Raw genomic sequence first — 20,819 nt, forward strand, 5'->3', positions numbered from 1 at the left:
AGGTCTGTCTCAATACTGCAGTTAAAGACCCATGAAATGAACAAGCAATCAGGGGAAAAAGTTCTCCATGCACATTGCTACAATGACGCAAAGTGACACAGTAGTCATTCAATATAACCGATTGTCCAAATATGCAGTATATTGGTTGGGTGTACACGTGTAGGAGTGCTCACTAACCGAAGACTGCACAAAGTTGCTAGTCGCACATTGGTAAGATTGGCTTCAGTACAGCAAATGTTTTAATCCAGTTTTAACCAACATAAATGAACTGTAAATTCCACAGGGAAACAAAGCATGAAATGAGGGTAATACATATAAAATACCCATTTCTGGGTGTGTTTCACTAGGACTTTTGCAATTGTGTGCAATCAATCGACATTCTGTAACACCAGGTGTAAAAACATACCCCAACAGACCGTTATTAGCTACCCCTACTTTGCCTTGCCTGCCTCAATATGAGGGAAATAAGGAAGCCTAAAGTCTGCACTATTAAAACATAAAAAGGTAATCAGTATAGGAACTAGAAAAACGAACAACCTGTAAAACAAACTGTACGTATAGCCCAACTGGGCAGAATCTGCAGTCCAAGTGTTTAGTAGAGCCGCAAGCAGCTGCAGCGATGGAGGTGGTCACAAAGGGGCAGTCATTTTTTTTACATTTTCCCATTGCACAGGTCCCCGTTTAATCCGATCACTTCTGGAGCAACATCCTGGCAAAGTCAGCATTAGACATCTTCCGGGGCTCCCCTTCAGCACCTGATGATGCCTCCGGTGTCTGGGGGGTACCATTTTCTGTTTTTGTGGTGCCTGGTGTATTCTGGCGGTGCAGAGATCGCGGTAAGAGAGCCACTTGGGTTCTTCCTTTCCCCCTCCTATTAATAGAAAATAATTAAGCAAGAGAATTATTTTATGTGGTTCCGGGGCGGTTTTGATGCAGTTTTTGGTGAAGTTTTTTCAGCCAAACACAGGGGTGGACACAAAAGAAAAGCATCAGTCTTTTCTGAATTCCTTTCTTTTGGATCCACTTCTGACTTTAGCTAAAAAAAAATGAGCCAAAAACTGGGTGTGTGGTCCTGGCCTTAGATGAAACACTATGGTCCCCCTCTCTGGGCAGCATAGCCTAGAGAACGAGAGGTGCCAAGTTCAGCGATATACATACTTTGCTATTTTCTGACCGTGTTTTAGTGTAAAAAGCGGTTTAAAGCCTGAACCGTTTGAGCCCCCGCTTCCCTCGTCAAAGCTGGATGATTGACAGCTTTGCCAATATACAACTCATACAGGAAAACCTGTCAATCGCAGACATTCTCCATGGGGTATTCTCCACTAAAGTGGCATTACAGACAGACTGTGAGGGAGCCCTTATTTTCTGCTAGATTTCTACTATACTTACGCTCCGTATGTTTGTCGAGGGACCATAGACATTGCTAAGCGAGCAGCTTCTTGACTCTCTTGCTGTTTTCTTATAGGAGGATTACTAATCGCCACCTTAATAGTATGGTCCTTCATTTTTGTGCCATCCAATTTGATTACAGCTTGTGAGGCCTGGGTCTCATTTTCATAGTCAACATATGCAAGTCCCTAAAAAGGGGTAAAGTAAAAATAGGATTAAGAGATTCTTATGAAAATTATCATACAGAAAACAAAAAGTTAGTAAATTGTATACACACACACAAACTAAAATTACAGGGTCTAAACAATGAAAAACATCTGTAAATACACACATGCAAACCGTATAATATATAGGAATCCGACATTACTTCTCAAGATGCTAGAAGCGAAACAGTCCTGCCGCATTTCACCCAGTTGTATGAAATCATTTGAAGCCATATTTTGGGCAAAACGATCTCAATTAAAAACAGACCCCACGCACCATTTTATGTTCTCATCACTAAGCCATGCTGGTAAGAGTCGCTGTTGATTCATTACAACACAGCTTCGCCTACTCCAGAACTCCAACCGTTCCAGGGTGCTGTGTGTGTTACTCATACTGGTAACCGTGGCCTATTGAGCCGTGTGTCATGTCCACGACAAGATGGTTTCCAAAGTTCATCTGCTAGTATACTGGTCATGTTCCACCTCTTTATGTAATATTCTGAATAGATTACATTGCTAAAAATTGTACTAGACAAAATTAAAATATTAGGGGGGGGGGGGAAAGAAGAGGTTTCGCCTAAAGAAAAGGAAACAGGACCAATTTTCCTACGCTTATAATTAGACATAAAAAAAATAAAATCAAGTAGGTGACCCTTTATTTTATCAAAGTATTCAGTAAACTGAATATGGATACTTACAAGCTCTGAGCTCTATACTAGCTGTATAAAAATCGGTATTTAGCGGAAGGCTCGTGCTGTAGAAAGGTATATATTTCTGCGCATACATAGAAACTCCCAAAAGAAACCGAGCTGAAAACCTGGTAACAATATTAAAAAGGGCTGTCCAGGATTTAAAAATTGATGGCCTATCTTTGGGATATTGCCATTAATATTAGACCAGTAGAGTCGGACTCTCGGCACCTCCGCCGATAAGCTGTTTAAAGGGGCAGCAGCCTCTTTGTTTACATAGGGTATCAGGTTGTTCATACTTGCATAGTGGCTGAGCTAGGCATTACAGCGCTGTCCCACCGCCACTATGAAAGTAATGGCGGGTGCAAGCATGAACAACCTGATACCCTTTGTAAAAACAACGAAGAGGCTGCAGCGCTCACAAGCTTCGCCGGGGGGTGCAGAGAGTTGGACTCTCACCGATCTTATATTGATGGCCTATCCGAAGGATTGGCCATTAAACTTTAAATCCTGGATAGCCCATTTAATATTATTTGTGAATTTTAATTCTTATAGAAAGAACCCCTCCAAGTCACAGCACAATAGGGACGTACCTTTGGTTTCCCAGACCGATTGGTTACCAGACGGATCTCCTTAATGGTGCCATGCTCTTTAAAGATTTCTTCCAGCTCCTCTTTAGTGCAGGAAAATGGTAAGCCAGAAACAAATAGCTTGTGTTTCTCTAGGATGGTGCTGTATTTGAACACCTATGAAAGTCACATTCGTATTTAGTTTGAAAACCCTGGAAAAATGAAGAACGCTTAAAAAGCTTAAAGAGGCTCTGTCACCAGATTTTGCAAGCCCTATCTGCTATTGCAGCAGATCGGCGCTGCAATGTAGATTACAGTAACGTTTTTATTTTTAAAAAACGAGCATTTTTGGCCAAGTTATGACCATTTTTGTAGTTATGCAAATGAGGCTTGCAAAAGCCCAAGTGGGTGTGTTTAAAAGTAAAAGTCCAAGTGGGCGTGTATTATGTGCGTACATCGGGGCGTTTTTAATACTTTTACTAGCTGGGCGTTCTGATGAGAAGTATCATCCACTTCTCTTCAGAACGCCCAGCTTCTGGCAGATCACGCTGTGACGTCACTCACAGGTCCTGCATCGTGTCAGACGAGCGAGGACACATCGGCACCAGAGGCTTCAGTTGATTCTGCAGCAGCATCGGCGTTTGCAGGTAAGTCGATGTAGCTACTTACCTGCTAACGCCGATGCTGCTGCAGAATCAACTGAAGCCTCTGGTGCCGATGTGTCCGACACGATGCAGGACCTGTGAGTGACGTCACAGATCTGCACTGCCAGAAGCTGGGCGTTCTGAAGAGAAGTGGATGATACTTCTATACACAACGCCCAGCTAGTAAAAGTAGTAAACACGCCCCGATGTACGCACATAATACACGCCCAGTTGGACTTTAGCAAGCCTCATTTGCATAACTACAAAAATGGTCATAACTTGGCCAAAAATGCTCGTTTTTTAAAAATAAAAACGTTACTGTAATCTACATTGCAGCGCCGATCTGCTGCAATAGCAGATAGGGGTTGCAAAATCTGGTGACAGAGCCTCTTTAACTAGACTTAGACAATGCATTTTAGAAGTACTACAAAACCCTTATACCACAGTTCTGTGAATTTGGAGACATTGAAGATAGAAGGGTCAGCTGAAAAAAAGAGAGGCTGTAAACAATAGACAACTGCTAAAGTCCTGGTCATCATGATAAATACTAACAAAAACTAACCTTAAACTCTGGGTTCTTGTTCTTGTCCACACAAGGAGACACAAACATAGGCCTCCCTTTCACCTCATGCCGGTCCATTTTCAGTGCATCCAGAGCACCTTTCTCTTCATTAAATTCAACATAGCAGTATCCACGGAAGGCCCCTTTGTTAGTGTAGATAACCCTAACCTGGGAGATCTCCCCACAGCCAGAGAAAACATTTCTAAGTTGTTGCTCTGGATCAGACATATTGTAGGGCAAGTTGCTCACAAAAACAGTTAACTTGTCCTTGTGAGGATTATGAGGGATCCTGGGCTGTTCGTTTGTGGCAGGAGGTTTCTGCTTGGATTGAGACCGACTTGCGGAGGAGGTACTCCTTCCAAAAAGCCCTGTTTCAGTCTCCATCTCCTCTGCCTCATTGTCTTCAGACTGCTCCTCTCCTCTGTGCTTCTTACAGGGTTGTTCAGCTGCAGGGCACAAACACGAACATTTATCTATATATCCTACTAAAGCATGCACAGAATCATCTAGAACTGCTACACAACAAACATTTATGGGTCCATTTTAACCCCTTAGTGACCGCCGATACGTCTTTTTACGGCGGTCATTAGTGGGCTTTATTCTAGAGCGCCGCTATTCTACGTCGCTGCTGTAGAATAAAGTAAACAGAGCAGGGAGCCGTGAAATCTCCCTGCTCTCAGCTGCCAGAGGCAGCTGAGGGCTGGGGGCGTCCCTGCTCTGCCGGGTGAGATCGATATTAGTATCGATCTCACCCGTTTAACCCTTCAGATGCGGTGCACAATAGCGAGCACCGCATCTGAATGGTTTTGGAGAGAGGGAGGGAGCTCCCTCTCATCTCACTGACACCCGGCGATAAAATCGCCGAGTGTCTGTGTTTTCTATGGCAGCCGGGGGTCTAATAAAGACCCCCAGGTCTGCCTGGAGCGAATGCCTGCTAGATCATGCCGCAGGCATGACCTAGCAGATGCCTGTCCGTTTTAAACGGACAGGCAGTAATACACTGCAATACAAAAGTATTGCAGTGTATTATAATAGCGATCGGAGGATAGTGAAGTCCCCTAGTGGGACTAGTAAAAAAGTAAAAAAAGTTTAATAAAGTTAATTTTAAAAAAAAGTGAAAAAAAAAAAAAATGAAAAACCCAGCTTTTCCCATTACAAAATGCTTTACTATTAAAAAAAACTACAATAAAGCAAAAAAGTTATACATATTTGGTATCGCCGCGTCCGTAACGACCCCGACTATAAAGCTGTTACATTATTTAACCCGCACTGTGAACGCCGTAAAAAATAAAATAAAAAACAATGGAAAAATTGCTGTTTTCTGTTAATCCTGACTTTAAAAAAATGTGATAAAAAGTGATCAAAAAGTCGCATCTACTCCAAAATGGTACCAAGAAAAACTACAAGTCTTCCCGCAAAAAACAAGACCTTATACAGCTATGCCGACGCAAAAAAATAAATAAATTTAGAGCTCTTTGAATGTGACAATGTAAAAATGTAAAAAATGGCTTGGACATTAGGGCCCAGAATGCAAGCAGGGGGAAGGGGTTAAAGTAGTATTCCGTTTTCAGCAAATAAAGCTCATTTATGGTATAATGAAAAGTTATGCAATTTTCCAATCTACTTCGGGTGCCAGTTCTCAACAGTTTTAGTGATAATCTCTGCATTGAATAAGTACCATCATGGTTTCCTTCCAGGGATGAATCTGTCCTGGTCATGTGATGCTCATACAGCTCATTAGATGAGAGAGACCTTTGATAACTGTACTGTAATAAGCCATGCACCTGTGTGAGCATCACATGACCAGGACAGCTTTTCATACATCTGGAAGTTTTAATTCAAAGACTACAAACAGAGATCTTTAAAACCGTGAAGAACGGATTTGCAAAGTACCATATTTTTGGGGTTATAAGACCCACAACAGAAAATAAAAATACTTCATACTAATTAAAACTTCCCTGGTGGTCTAAAGTAAAATAAGGGTCCGTCGGAACAGAACGCCATTTTTCCCATTGAAATCAATGGACAGATGTTTGGAGACGTTCTGCTTCCGATTTTTCGGCCATTTACGGCCTGAAAAAGGGCCGATAATAGGCCGTGTGAACATACCCTCAGCGTTAGTTAGTGTTTTAGTGTGAAAAAAAAACCAAAAAAAAAAACGGTTATACAATGGTTTGTTACAGCTACGTGTGTATAAACGACATATATATTTACACACAAATTAATAAAATGGCTGCGAAGAGTTACACCGCTGAAGAGGCGTATGCCACGGTCGCATCCGATACGGACTCAGCGAGCGGTGAGGAACCAGAGTTCTTTCTCTCGTCGTCCTCCTCTAGTGACAGCGAGGAACCTCCTCGTAGTCGCAGGGGGGTTAGTCCACAGGTTCTGCCTGACCCTGGTACTGCCAGCAGTAATTGGTCACCCCCAACCAATCACACCCCACAAATCCCAGAATTTACTGCTGCGTCAGGAATTTGTGTGCAGACGGAAGGACTGCCTGTAATTGGATATTTCAAATTGTTCTTTACCGACAATTTGATAGAGCTTATGGTGGTTTATAGCCGAACACCCAAACTCCTTTTATACCCAGCCCAATCGTTGGCAACCAACTAATTGAGCAGAAATGCAAAAATATTGGGGGTTAGTCCTCAAAATGGGTCTCACTAAAAAGCCCAAAGTGAGATCCTACTGGCCCACAGACAGACATTCTCAATCATTGTCCACTGTACCGCAATACAATGGCCAGACCCCGCTTTGAGGCAATCCAAAAATTTCTGCACTTTAGTGACAACTCCCTATGACCCCAATTCCCACAGACTTTTTAAAAAAAGGGCCCTCAAACATTTTTTCCCAAAATCTACACCCCCGACAAAGAGATTTCAGTTGATGAATCCCTGGTGCACCAATATTTGCCAAATAAGCGCGCCAGGTACGGCATCAAGGTCTATAAGCTGTGTGAGTCTGAGACCGGATACACACATGCTTTCCGGATCTATGAGGGGGAAGGACAGGACAATACAGCCCCCAAATTTTCCCCCCGTCCTGTCCACAACAGGGAAGGTAGTGTGGGACCTCCTACACCCACTGTTAGATCAGGGGTACAACTTGTACAACTGGTACACAAGTGTACCCCTGTTCAAATATCTAGAAGACAAAAAAAACAGTGGCATGTGGACTGTCCGAATAAACCAGCGGCACCATCCCAAGACCCTCATCGGCCAATCCCTGCAAATTGTAGAAAGCAGGGCATTGCTGCAGGATGGGGTCCTGTGTCTGAAATACCAGAATAAAAATGTATGCATGACGCCAGCTGCACCCCTGTCCCCACACGTTGATTCACAACGTCCACAATGAAGCCTGTGTGCATTCAGGCATATAATAAATTCATGGGGTGGGGGGGGGGGGGGGGGTTTGACCAGAATGACCAGGTGTTAAAACCGTACAGTGGCGTGCGGAAAAGCAAAATTTGGTACAAAAAAAATTGGCAGTGTACCTTGTATAGACGGCACTGAACAATTCATTTTTAATTTTCCGTAAAGCTGGCCACCCGGGTACCTACTTAGAATACCAAGAAAAAATTATAAAATTTCTATTGCTTGGAGACGTGGTGGGGGAAACATCTGCTGCTTCAAGTAGTTCTTGCCGTATCGTTCCTGGGCAGCACTTTCCAAGTGAAGTGCCTGCAACACAAAAAAAACGGAGGGCACAAAAAATGGTCTATGCAAAAAGGGGTATCCGTAAGGATACCATATATCAGTGCGACACCTGTCCATCAAAACCCGGACTCTGCATGAAGGACTCCTTCCACATCTTCCACACCTCCTTGGATTAAAAAAATAAATAAATTATACTTTTAAAACCCCCACCCCTCCCTTTATCATTCTGGTCTTTTACCCATTTTTAAAATTGGACACTAAAAAAAACGTATAACAAAACTAAAAACCCTCATTATACCCCTAGATGAATACCTAATACTATAGCAAATGTGTATGATCTGCACAATTTTTTAGGCCTATGCTTGTGGCTAAAAATCACCCAGGTAAAAAGGCGGCCTCAAAATCCCTGTGGTGCTTCTTTACTTCCAGGGACTGCTATATGTCCAGACAACATATTTAGACCACTTTGGGGGTATTTCTAAAGTCAGAAGAAATACCCCAATAGATATTGAGGCGATTTACTTCACTTGTATGCCGTGTCTGAAAAATGTAACATTTAATTTTTTCAAGCCAGAAAAACTATGGGGGTCATAAAAGTGATCACACCCCTACATTGATTCTTTGAGGGGTGCAGTTTCCAAAATGGGGTCACTTCACTGTACTGGTACCTCAGGAGCTCTGCAAATGCAACATGGAACATGAAGACCATTCCAGCAAAATCTGTGCTATAAATTGCGCTCCTCTTCTGAGCCCTGCCGTGGGTCCAAATAGCAGTTTATTACCATATATGGGGTATTGCCGTAAATGTTGAGGTGATTTTTCTCCTTTATCCTTGTAAAAATAAAAAAATTCTATGTTTTTTCAGAAAAAAAGTAGATTTTCATCTTCACAGTCTATTTCCACTAAATTCTGCAAAAAAACGGTGGGGTCAAAATGCTAACTATACCGCTAGAAAAATTCGTTGAGGGGTGTAGTTTCCAAAATGTGGTCACTTTTGGGGGATTTCCACTGTTTTGATCCCTCAATGGCGTTGCAAACACGACATGGCACCGACAACCATTCCAGCAAAATCTGCGCCTAAAAATCCAAATGGTTCTACTTCGTTGCTGAGCCCTGCTGTGGGTCTTAACAGCAGTTTATTACCACATATGGGATATTGCTGTAATTGGGAGAAATTGCTTTACAAATGTTAGGGTTTTTTTTTTTGCCTTTAGTCCTTGTAAAAATTAAAAAATTCTATGTTTTTTCTGAAAAAAAAAGTAGATTTTTATCTTGACAGACTAATTCAATTTAACTTAGCAAAAAAATAAAAAAAATAAGGGTTTAAAATGCTCACTATACCCATAGATAAATTCCTTGAGGGGTCTAGTTTCAAAAATTGGGTCACTTTTGGGGAGTTTCCACTGTTTTGGCACCACAAGACCTCTTCAAACTGGACATGGTGCCGAATATATAATCTAAAAAGAAAGGAGGCCCCAAAATCCACTAGGTGCTCCTTTGCTTCGGAGGCCGGTGCTTCAGTCCATTACCGCACTAGGGCCACACGTTGGGTATTTCTAAAAACTGCAGAATCTGGGCAATAAATATTGAGTTGCGTTTCTCTAGTAAAACCTTCTGTTGTACAGAATTATTTATTTTTTATTACAAATGAATTTGGGCCAAAAAAATGAAATTAAAAAATGTCACCTCTACATTGATTTAATTCCTGTGAAACGCCTAGAAGGGTTGAGACTTTGTGAATGCTGTTTTGAATACTTTGAGGGGTGCAGTTTTTAAAATGGGGTGATTTATGGTGACTTTCTAATATATAAGGCCCTCAAGGCCACTTCAGAACTGAACTAGTTCCTGAAAAAAATAGGCTTTTGTCATTTTCTTGAAAATGTGAGAAATTGCTGCCAAAGTTCTAAGCCTTGTGACGTCCTAAAAAATTAAAAGTATGTTCAAAAAACGATGCAAACAAAGTAGACATGTGAGAAATGGTAACTAGTAACTATTTTGTGTGGTATTACTACCTGTTTTACAAGCAGATACACTTAAATTTTTAAAAAACTGCTATTTTTTTTTTGCAAATTTTCTCTAAATTTTGGTGTTTTTCACAAATAAATATTACATTTGTCGACCACATTTTTTCACTAACAAAGTACAATATGTCATGAGAAAACAATCTCAGAATCGCTTGGATAGGTAAAAGCATTCCGGAGTTATTACCACATAAAGGAAAACGTCAGATTTGAAAAAAAAAAAATGGGCTGTGCCACAAGGCAAAAACAGGCTGCGTCTTGAAGGGGTTAAGGAAGTGGTCAGGGGTCGGACACCTCACACAAATGGAAGCCATGACGCTAGTGTGAAAAGAACCTGGATTCACACAGGCAGTTTTTGATGCAGTTAAACAAAACAAAAAAATGTATCCAAAACGGTGTGTGCAAATTTAGCCATCAAGATTATACCAATAGCTTAAGCGAAGCGTATAAAATGGGAAAACCTTACCTGCATCCTCCCCCCACTCTTCATCATCTTCATCCTCAGCTTTACGTTTATCTCCAGGTTTGGCTTTTTGGGGTTTCTTTGCAGCTCGAGTTTTTTTCCTCTGCTCAGACTTTTCCTCCTCCTGCCTAGCATGGATGGCTTGCTTCGCAGCAGCCTGTGAAATCCAGCACAGAACATGCTATGGAGATCAAATATTATATAATTACGCCATATTTGACAAAATTGTGAGTTATCCCTGGTACCTTTGCCCGCTGTTCATTAACTCTTGATAGTCTTGCTTCGGTTTTTATAACAGCTGCATCCCAGTCTTCTAAACTCCCTGATAGAAAAAAAAATGAACAATCTTATTGAAGCCTATCAATAAAAAGACATTGTATATTTTGACTAGTTACTACAAGCTACCCACCTTCTGCTCTCTCCAGGGTGAGCAATACATCGCACACGTGCTCAGGATAATCCACGGTGCACTGCACAGCACGATGTAAAGCCTTCCTACAGTGCGGAGTATCACCATGGGCTCTGTGAAAACATACATATGCAACATAGATATATAGAGTATTAACAAAACCTATAGGATACAGCGTGGGTCTACACTGCGTCATCGAGTAGATGGAGGAGACTGAAATGCCATTCTAAAGAGAACCACTTCTAGATAAAACTACTGCATAAGCACTTCCCAGTGGAGTCCATGACATTTGCAGGTGACCAGAACAAAAATAATATTTCATGACATCCTCAAAAGATGGGGTATTCCCATCTCAAACAAATAATACTAATCCACAGAAACGGTGGTCCACCAACAGCAGTCATGTCTAGGCAAAGTTTATTAAAAAGTTGTAGAACTTCATTTATACAGTAATTATACTTTATATGTTTAGAACTGTAAAACCCCTTTAAAAGCTCAATAACTGTACAGTGTCCTCCCAAGTTACAATAACCTAAGAGGTACAAACTGTTCAATTTACAATTGTCTTCCTGGACCGTCATAACTTGAAACCACGTTCATCAATTCTCTACCTCCTAACTAATCTAATAGGCACTATGATGCGGATAACTAGTTGGATTTGTTTTAAAAAACTTATTATTTACAAAGTTATGAGCATTTTTCTAAATATGCGAATGCGGTTCCAATAGCCAAATAGGAGGGGACTTTCTTTTCACTCTGGGCGGTGTAATGTTTTCTGTATGACGCTGTCCAATCAGCATACAGCTTCTCCCACTTCCCTGCCCAGCAACACAGGGTGATCATATAGTATACAGCTTCCATTCCAGACTGTGTATTCAACTGGTGATACCTCCGGTTGTCACAGCTAGAACTGTGGTTCTCTAGGTGGTCCACAGCTGGAGATATTTCTATTAGAAGTGATCCCCCTTCCCTCCAGCCTCAGTCTCTCACACTGTGTGAAGCAGCTTCATGCTGATAGGACAGGTCAGAGGCTGTGAGGAAGTTCCACCTCAGGAGAATAGCTGGTGTTACCTCCCAGTTGTCTAATAAAGGCTTATTTAGAAAAATGCTCATAACTTTGCAAATAAAAAGTTCTTTTTTGTTTGTTTTTTTAAAACAAATCACACTGTAGTTATCAGAATTATAGCGCCTATTAGATTAGTTAGGAGATATGGAATTGATAAACTGGTGACAGAGTCTCTTTAACGTACAATGCCACAGACAATGAAGACCTAGCCAATCAGCAAGTGCATTTCACTAATAAAATGCATGTGATTGACCACAGTAAGTGGTCAATCAGCGTGTCACATTTAGGGAAAGTAGAACCAATCAGCAGGCAATGTGTTAGGCCCCATGCACACAAACGTATTTCTTTTCCTCCCGTAAATACGGGTCCTTTATCACACGTATTCCACCAGTATTTACGGACGCGCGCCCGTAAATACGGGTCCGTTGTCACCAGTATTCAACCCGTATTTACGGACCCGTTTTCTCTGCACTAATCGGCAGCCCCTTCTCTCTATCAGTGCTGGATAGAGAGAAGGGGCAGCCTTTTCGGGCAGAGTTTCCGCAGCGATTGAAAGTAAAAGAAGTTCATACGTACCCAGGCCGTTGTCTTGGTGACTTGACGCGTCCCTCTTTTGACATCCAATCCGACCTCCCTGGATGACGTGGCAGTCCATGTGACCGCCGCAGCGGTCACATGGGATGAAACGTCATCCCGGGAGGCCGTACTGGAGGAAGAAGCAGGGAGTTCTGGGTAAGTTAACTTTTCTCCAGTGGTAGTCACTGTCCTGGGTGCTGAAAGAGTTACTGCTGATCGTTTAACTCTTTCAGCACCCTGGACAGTGACTATCCCCTGACGTCGCCTAGCAACGCTCCCGTAATTACGGGTGCACACACGTAGCCACCTGTAATTACGGGAGTCCCATAGACTTCTATGGGCCTGCCTGTGCCGTAATTACGGCCTGAAATAGGACATGTTCCATATTTTTCAAAGGCCCGGGCACCTTACCGTAAGCAAACAGGAAGGTACCCGTGGCCAATAGAAGTCTATGGGCCTGTAATTACGGGTGTTTTTACGTTCGTATGCATGGGGCCATACTGAATTTCCTGCAGTAATTGGTTGTCTAGTAGCGCTGTAATGCATGGTGCTGCACTGCCCCCTACCTGGAAGAACCACTCCTTTATTCTCCAGGTTATTATTACTGTAGACTGTTTGTACTGAACAGGACCCTGAAGAAGCTCCTGTTCTCAACAGAGAAAATTATTCACCGGCTTCCAGCAGCTCCGTATGGCTTTTATATGCTAGATCAATACTAGCCATCTGCTTATTTATCTTGAATCTCAAGATCATTCTTACCTTTCTAGGTTGTAATACTCCAGCCACATATTGGCAAATTTGGAATTGCCTTTGGTCATGATGCTATCCCAGAGTTCTCTAGCTTTCTGCATGTTGTTGCAGTGTTGAGCCTTAGGGGGTCAAGTAAAGGGAAACAATTTTTAGATTTCTAATTCAATTGCAGTCAGATTTATACAGCATAAGTTTACAGTATTCTTCAATAAATGCAGTACCAAGATCAATTTGCCAATAAATGACAGCATGAAAATTTACCACGCCTTTGGGTTTGGAAGAAGGTAGGCTTATTTGTTCAAATATACAGGCCCCTGGGAAAGAACTATGCTTCTATATAAAAATACTGCCTGCGGAATCAGCTTCTCCACATTGACAGATGTTGTACTTTTTGACCTGCTATTACAGAGCGGTTCTTTGTTATGGCACAGCGGTGGGCTTATGACCAGAGGACCCCCCCCCCCCTAACAGGGCATATGGACAGGGTTTGTCTGAATGTGACAATCCCTTTAAATTGTATGTGTCTTTTAGTATAAATATAAGCAGCCGTAGGGTTATTCAAAATGATGGGTATTTTTACTGCCCACTGTCCAACTTTTGTATAAGGGAATGCAATCTCTGAGTCACGGAATACAAATAATAGGAAAAAAAACCAAGCTGAAGATCAGAGTTTACAGCAGATTTACAATATCAATGTCACTTTGCTGCATACTGTATGTCAAGCACTAGATCCCAGAAATTTATTAAATACACGTCAGTTCATCTATAAGTATCTGGTGTTCATCTATCTACCATATATAATACATAGGAATGTGAATAATATTTGCATGCTGCCGCTATTTCTTCTAGCAGAGCGATCTACAACATATCACTTCTACCAGGAGGTTCTTTCCCTAAACCGACCTCAAATGTCACAAGTGAAATGAAAAGAATCGTAGCATCCAGGGAACAGGTATGGTATTTGGGATGCTTTATGGACACACCTCAGTTGCATTAAGAAACATTTCATGCTATTCTGTCAATAATTAAAATGGAGCTTATGCTTCCTCTAAAAAAAAAGAAAAAAAATAAGTTCTATTACTTGTATATGAAGAGTTTACAGTAGGGTTTATCCCTTATATGAAACTACAGTACAACCATATGTATCATCATACTCTTTTGCATCTTGTCACTTAGTAACTAGGCCCCATGCACACGACTATAGATTTTGTCCGGAATTACAGACTTACTCATTTCTATAGTCGCCACGACACCTTCCCGTATATTTACGGGAAGGCGTCCGTGCCGTAGAAAGGCTCCGCAAACGATAGGACATGTCCCCATTTCTTGCTTTTTACAGACCGTGCTCCCATACTTTATACGGGAGCACGGCCCGCAAATGCCGGGTGGCTGTTCTTGCCCATGATCACAGACAGGGATTACGGGCACGGTCTTTATCAATCGGGCACCAGATGAAGAAATGCTCCTGGTCCATGAGACATCACAGAGAAGTGGTCAGGAGCAGATGTCATTCATCCACGGTCTCCGGCTGCGAATCCAACTGCTCAAACGCTTAATAGTAACAACATGCTGCATCTGGCGCATGCACACATACAGGAGGAGGCTGTGCACATATGGAATCACAGCCGGAGACCGTGGATGAACTGGCTCCAGCCAGCATTTAATGCAGGTTTCCCATAAATGCCTCATATGGTTATGAAACATCTTACCTCTATCCTGGCCCAGTTCTGCATTACGCTACAAGAAGGATCTCCACTTTCACTAAACTCTGTAAAAATGCAGAAACATTCAATAAAACAGAAAATTTGGACATCTTATAAACCAAGCCAACCCCCGCCCCAGAAAAAAACAGCACACCAAGATAGAAACTTTTAGCAGTCAAGGAAGAAAAGAAAAAGAAAAAAAGGGGGGGGGGGATCCTACAGACTCCTAGAGGGGACTTACGCCAGCATGTAACCTTTCAGTCCCTTCAAATAAATGGGGGGGGGGGTCTCTACAGTACAAACTTTGCAATCCTAGAATAATAGCTCCCTCAACATGTCTACTGGACAGAGAACAGGAATTGAAGATGGGGGTGCTCCCAGAGGTTCCTGTTCCCTGTCCAGGACAGAGGCGGTCTCTCGTGGTGCTATTATAGGCGTAGAGGCAATGTGTATTGTGCATATGCCATCAAATATTGTAGAGAAAGTGAATAATAAATTATATAAATTAGCATTCTCAGTTTACTACAATTGGCTAAGGATCTGTTCACACTATCATTTTATAACAAAAGCCATAATTCTGTGACAGATCCATTGTGCGACTACGACAATGACATAATAATGTCCCCTGGGGTTCCACCAAGAAACAGCTAAGTAGCACTGTATACACATGCATATAAAGCTTAAAGGGGTTTTCACATCTTGAGTCAAGCTACGCTGTTTCCGGAATTTGGGAGCTACGGAAAAACAGAGTAGTTCGCCGTGCTATGCAGTTTCCATAACGCCAATTCACTTCTATGAGTTACAGAAACAGCGTAGCTCAGCTGTTTTTGTAACTCCCCACAAAGAGATCGAGGCTCGCACTGCTAAATAAATACAGTGAAACAAAAGCCACAAAACACACAACAATAAATGTTCAAGAAAAAAAGCGGTGTGTATAGAAGGCAATATGCACTCAGAGAAGCCATAACGGAAGAGATAAAGCTGTGACAGATCCATTGTAATAGGTACCACCAAGATTTCAGTCATTTTAATGGTAAGAATAGGGCAGCATGTAGCGCTATTCTTGTCATCAAAAGTGGAGGAAACCCCGATGGAGGTTCTTAATGGTAACGTGAACAGAGAAGAATTCAATAAATCACTTAAAGGGAAGGTGTCACGGAATTTTTTTTTTTTTTATATTTTATTGCTTTTAGTATGTTATTAAAATAAATTTTATTTGTGTTTTACTTTTTTCTCTCTTTTACTTCTCCATGGGGGCTGCCTTTTTTTTTTCCCATCTCTGTATGTGTCAATTAACGACACATACAGAGATGGAATACGGCCCAAACATCCCCATAGAGAATGCGAACGGGAGCCATTCCATTCACTATAGCGTACGCCGTCTGTGTGGGAACGGCGCATGTGCCGTTCCCACACAGACCAAAACGAAGGTCTTCGGCAGAGCGACATCCGGCGCTATTTTCATGTGGACCGGAAGCCGCGGCCGGACAGTAAGATGACTACTTCTGGTTGCGACTTCCGTCCACATGTTCAGGAGCAAGGACTAGGAGCGGAGGGAGCGGCAGGGACAGCGGCAGGAGCAGGTAAGCTATGTTTGTGTATATATGTTCGTGTTATACTGTGTGATTACCACTGTATCTAATCCTCCTACACTGTGCATTCACTCAAAAAATGGCAGCACACAGTGTAGGAGGTTTGAACATTCAACCCCCTCCTTTCTCCTGGCACTAGCCAGGAGAAAGGAGGGGGAATTGTTTGAGCACATTAGAGCGAGTGGGTCTTCTCCAATTTTGCAGCATAAAGCAATGAGGTTGCTTTACCACATGCCAATGCTGCAATTTTGGGAATTGCTCCCTCTAGTGACCAGCACATGGAAATGTTATAAATTAGAATCTAATTTATAATATTTCCTGACTTGTGAAAAAAATTAGAACAATGTGTAATCATTTATATACTAACAGTTTAACTAAAAAAAAAAAAAAAAAATTCTTTTTCTAGAGACACATTCCCTTTAAGCCAGCCAAGAGAAAGCAAGATTGCACAGATAAACTATCTTCAGGCTGTTCCTTCCATGCATTGTAAACTACACATGGTAAACTGTACAAAAATCACAATTATTTGAAAAAAAACTACCACCAAATCTAGCAACACACGGTACAGATACTCGAATACCTACTTTCTTCCACTTCCTGCTTAAGGTAGTCTAACGCACGAACAAATGCAGCTCTAAGCTCTTCATGTTCTTTACTGGAATCTGAAAGGCAAAGTGATCAGATTAGAAATAATGTATTTACAGATATATTACAAATTACAGACGATTTACTAAATGTTCAGTTGATGCAACGTTGGGTCTTCTGAAATCCGTGTGATACTCCCCTTAATCCTAAATTCTACTATACAATCTCGGAGCAAAAAAGTACAAATGGAGATGTAGCCATAAAAGTCAAGGCACTTTCTCAACATTTCCAATATATATTAAACGATCGCCAACCTCCAGTGATAGAGGGAAGTTCTAGTATAGCGGTGAAGTATACAATAAGCACTAGAGGAGGCTACAATGCAGAGAAATTGCATGTTATCTACTCTTTCTATTCCAAAAATGTGTTTACCAGTTTATCTTTCTCCTTTACTCAAAATATATATTAAAAAAATCTGACATGGGAAGCCAAAACTATAAATCTCGTGTTGCCTGTGCCAGAACAAGGGCAATAAAAAAAAAAACGATTGCATGGGGCATAAATCCTGTTCGCGTAGGCAGAACAAAGCTACCTGAAACTGATCTTTTATCTGTGGTGGCAAGTCTAAGATGTTCATCAGGACTGTACATACTAAAGGAGACCATTTTTTTTATGTTTCACCTCACAGAAAAGAGCAAAAGCAATATTCCCAGTGCTGAAATATGGAGTAAAGAAGAGAATTCAAATTCGATAAATCAGATGGGTCTTCAAAAGACAATGGACTCAAGGGTGAGATGGTTGTCTGCATGGACTAGCTGAGGACTTAAAGGACCAGTGTCACGAAAAAAAAATTTTTTACATCAATTTGACTTTAGTGTGTTATTAAACATTTTTTAATTTGTGTGTTTGTGTTTTACTTTTTTTTATTTTTTCACTTTTTCTTCCTTATGGGGGCTGCCATTTTTTTTTTCCATTTCTGTATGTGTCGATTAACGACACATACAGACATGGAATACGGCAGCCACAGTCCCATAGTGAATGCGAACAGGGCCCGTTCCATCCACTATGCTGAACGCCGTCTGTGTGGGAACGGCGCATGCGCCGCTCCCACACAGTCCAAGTTGAACTGTGCGACGTCCGGCGCCATTTTCCTGTGGACCGGAAGTCGCGGCCGGACAGTAAGATTACTACTTCCGGTCGCGGCTTCCGGACTTGTGCACTTGGAGCGGCGGTAGCAGACGGAGCGGACGGACCGGAGGGAGCGGCGGCGGCAGGAGCAGGTAAGTTATTTCTATGTATGTTCGTGTTTCAGTGTGTTTTACTAGTGTATGTAAACTTACTACACTGTGTGTTAGCTCAAAAAATGGCGACACACAGTGTAAGAGGTTTGACCGTTCAATCCCCTCGTTTCTCCCGGCACTAGCCAGGATAAAGGAGGGGGGGGGGGATTCTGAGAGCTCACTAGAGCGAGTGAGTTTTCTCAAATTTTGCAGCATAAAGCAATGTGGTTGCTTTACCACATGCAATGCTGCAATTTTGGGAATTGCTCCATCTAGTGACCAGCGCTGGGAAATGTTATAAATTAGAATCTAATTTATAATATTTCCTGACTCGTGAAAAAAATAAAAAAAATTAGAACAATGTCTAATCACCTACACACTAAATGTTTAATTAAAAAAAACAAAACATGTTTTTCTAGCGACACATTACCTTTAAGGTACTTTTACACAGACCAACGTGAGTTGTGCTGCCGACAAAAAGTTTATGCATTTAAAACGATGCGATCACCCAATAGAGGAGCGTTTGCTCGTTCATCAGCTGATCGTTGCCCTGTTTACACAGGACAATTATCGGAAACGAACGTTCTATGAATGCTCGTTTGCCCGATAATTTGCCCGTGTAAAAGGGCCCCTACTGTAAGTATACTTACGGAGTATAGTGAGAAGGAATCAAAGAGTAGCCACAGATAGAAGACTATATTATTCTAAGATCTTTTATCAGACTGAATATAGTTACCTTTGGTGAAATCCACTCTTCGTCTGAGATAATCCAAGTATGACTGCCAAATTTCCACATAGTCCGTGGCATGGATGAACCCTGCATTTAGAGCCTTCTCAAAAGTTTCTAATTATGAAAACAGAAAGAAATTTGAATTTATTTATTTTTTTCAAAATGAAAACAATGCACAATATTAGAATTCTACTCCAAAACATTTTTTTAAGATTAGACCCAAGTACCTATCAGGTTAAATGTTGTCCTTTTGAACCATTATATAATGTACTGACATATGGGTTGCACTAATCTGTAATCAGTGGAGCACCCAATTGCAGTGAATAAAGTCCAGCAATCCACTCAGAAATACATACTAGTTCTCCTCAATGAATTAGAATATCAAAAAGTAAATTTCAGTAATTCAATTGAAAAAGTGAAACTCCTATATTATATAGATTCATTACACACAGTGATCTATTTCCAGCATTGTTTTCTTTTAATGTTGATGATTATGGCTAACAATTAATGAAAACCCAAAATGTAGTCTCTCAGAAAATTAGAATATTGAGTAAACTTTGCAGATTGTAGACTCATGGAGTCGCACTCTAACCAGCGAATCAACACAAAACACCTGCAAAGGTTTCCTAAGCTTTTAAAAGGACTGGTCTGTTGCTCAGTGGCCCAAAGTCCTGTTTTCAGATGAAAGTAAATTTTGCATTTCATTTGGAAATCAGGATCCCAGAGTCTGGAGGAAGAGTGGAGAGGCATCAATCCAAGTTGCTAGCGGTCCAGTGAGAAGTTTCCACAGTCAGTGATGGTTTGGGGAGCCATGTCATCTGCTGGTGTTGGTCCACTGTGTTATATCAAGTCCAGAGTCAGTGCAGCGTCTACCTGGAAATTTTCGAGCACTTCAGGCTTCCCTCTGCTGACAAGCTTTATGGAGATGCGGATTTCATTTTTCAGCAGAACTTGGCACCTGCCCACACTGCGAAAAGTGCCAATACCTGGTTTAATAACCACAGTATCACTCTGCTTGATTGGCCTGGAAACTCGCCTGACCTAAACCCCATAGAGAATCTATAGGGTATTGTCAGGAGGAAGATGAGACACCAGACCCAACAATGCAGACGAGCTGAAGGCCGCTATCAAAGCAACCTGGGCTTCCATAACACCTCAGCAGTGCCACAGGCTGATCGCCTCCATGCCATGCCGCATTCATGCAGTAATTCATGCAGAGTCGGAGCCCCGACCAAGTACTGAGGGCATATACTGTACATACTTTTCAGTAGGACAACATTTTGATATTAAAAATCCTTTTTGAAATTGGGTTTATATAATATTCTAATTTTCTGAGAGACTAAATTTTGTGTTTTCATTAACTGTTAGCCATAATCTTCAACATTAAAAGAAAAAAATGCTGGAAATAGATCACTCTGTGTGTAATGAATCTATATAATATGAGTTTCACTTTTTGAATTGAATTACTGAAAAACTTTTTGATGATATTCTAATTCATTGAGAAGGACCTGTAAATACTAATTCTATGAAATAAGGCTACACACTGTCTAGTCCACATAAAAATTCAACACACCGACTCCAGGAAAAGTTCCTCACCATCCCCAATAACAAGGCGGTAACATGTGGTAGATAAAGTATCAGAACACACTTGATCTTTCTACTACATCATCTCCCAGCCTTCACATAAAGTGGTTCTGCAAAGTATAAAAGCGGAGACACATAGCGCAGACTGCAGCGCTGGATAAAATCTCTTGCTACTTTATTCCATATACTCAGAGTGACAAAGTAAAGCAGGAGAGGCTTGGCGTGCAACGTGGAGATTTTATTTATGAGCGCTTTTTACTTTGTCACTCTATATGGAGTAAAGTGTATATGGCATAAGGACGAGAAGTGTGCCTAATATGGCGTGAGTTGCAGCAAATGTATTCG

At 41.4% G+C, this 20,819-nt stretch overlaps 1 protein-coding gene across 1 annotated transcript in view; it reads right to left on the reverse strand.

Annotated features, from left to right (window-relative positions):
* Nucleotides 1-20,819, reverse strand: part of SART3 (spliceosome associated factor 3, U4/U6 recycling protein) — a 33,965-nt gene continuing 13,146 nt past the window's right edge. The window contains exons 9-19 of the mRNA XM_075830292.1: nt 18,897-19,004; nt 16,880-16,957; nt 14,710-14,768; nt 13,010-13,119; nt 10,609-10,721; nt 10,445-10,521; nt 10,203-10,356; nt 4,057-4,502; nt 2,875-3,027; nt 1,390-1,577; nt 1-871 (exon numbers count right to left, since the gene is read on the reverse strand). Coding sequence (XP_075686407.1) covers nt 691-871; nt 1,390-1,577; nt 2,875-3,027; nt 4,057-4,502; nt 10,203-10,356; nt 10,445-10,521; nt 10,609-10,721; nt 13,010-13,119; nt 14,710-14,768; nt 16,880-16,957; nt 18,897-19,004 — 1,667 coding nt within the window. The 3' untranslated portion in view covers nt 1-690. The remainder of the gene's footprint in view (nt 872-1,389; nt 1,578-2,874; nt 3,028-4,056; nt 4,503-10,202; nt 10,357-10,444; nt 10,522-10,608; nt 10,722-13,009; nt 13,120-14,709; nt 14,769-16,879; nt 16,958-18,896; nt 19,005-20,819) is intronic.

This window comes from Rhinoderma darwinii, chromosome 1 (genome assembly GCF_050947455.1).
Source record: "Rhinoderma darwinii isolate aRhiDar2 chromosome 1, aRhiDar2.hap1, whole genome shotgun sequence".
Taxonomy (NCBI): domain Eukaryota; kingdom Metazoa; phylum Chordata; class Amphibia; order Anura; family Rhinodermatidae; genus Rhinoderma; species Rhinoderma darwinii.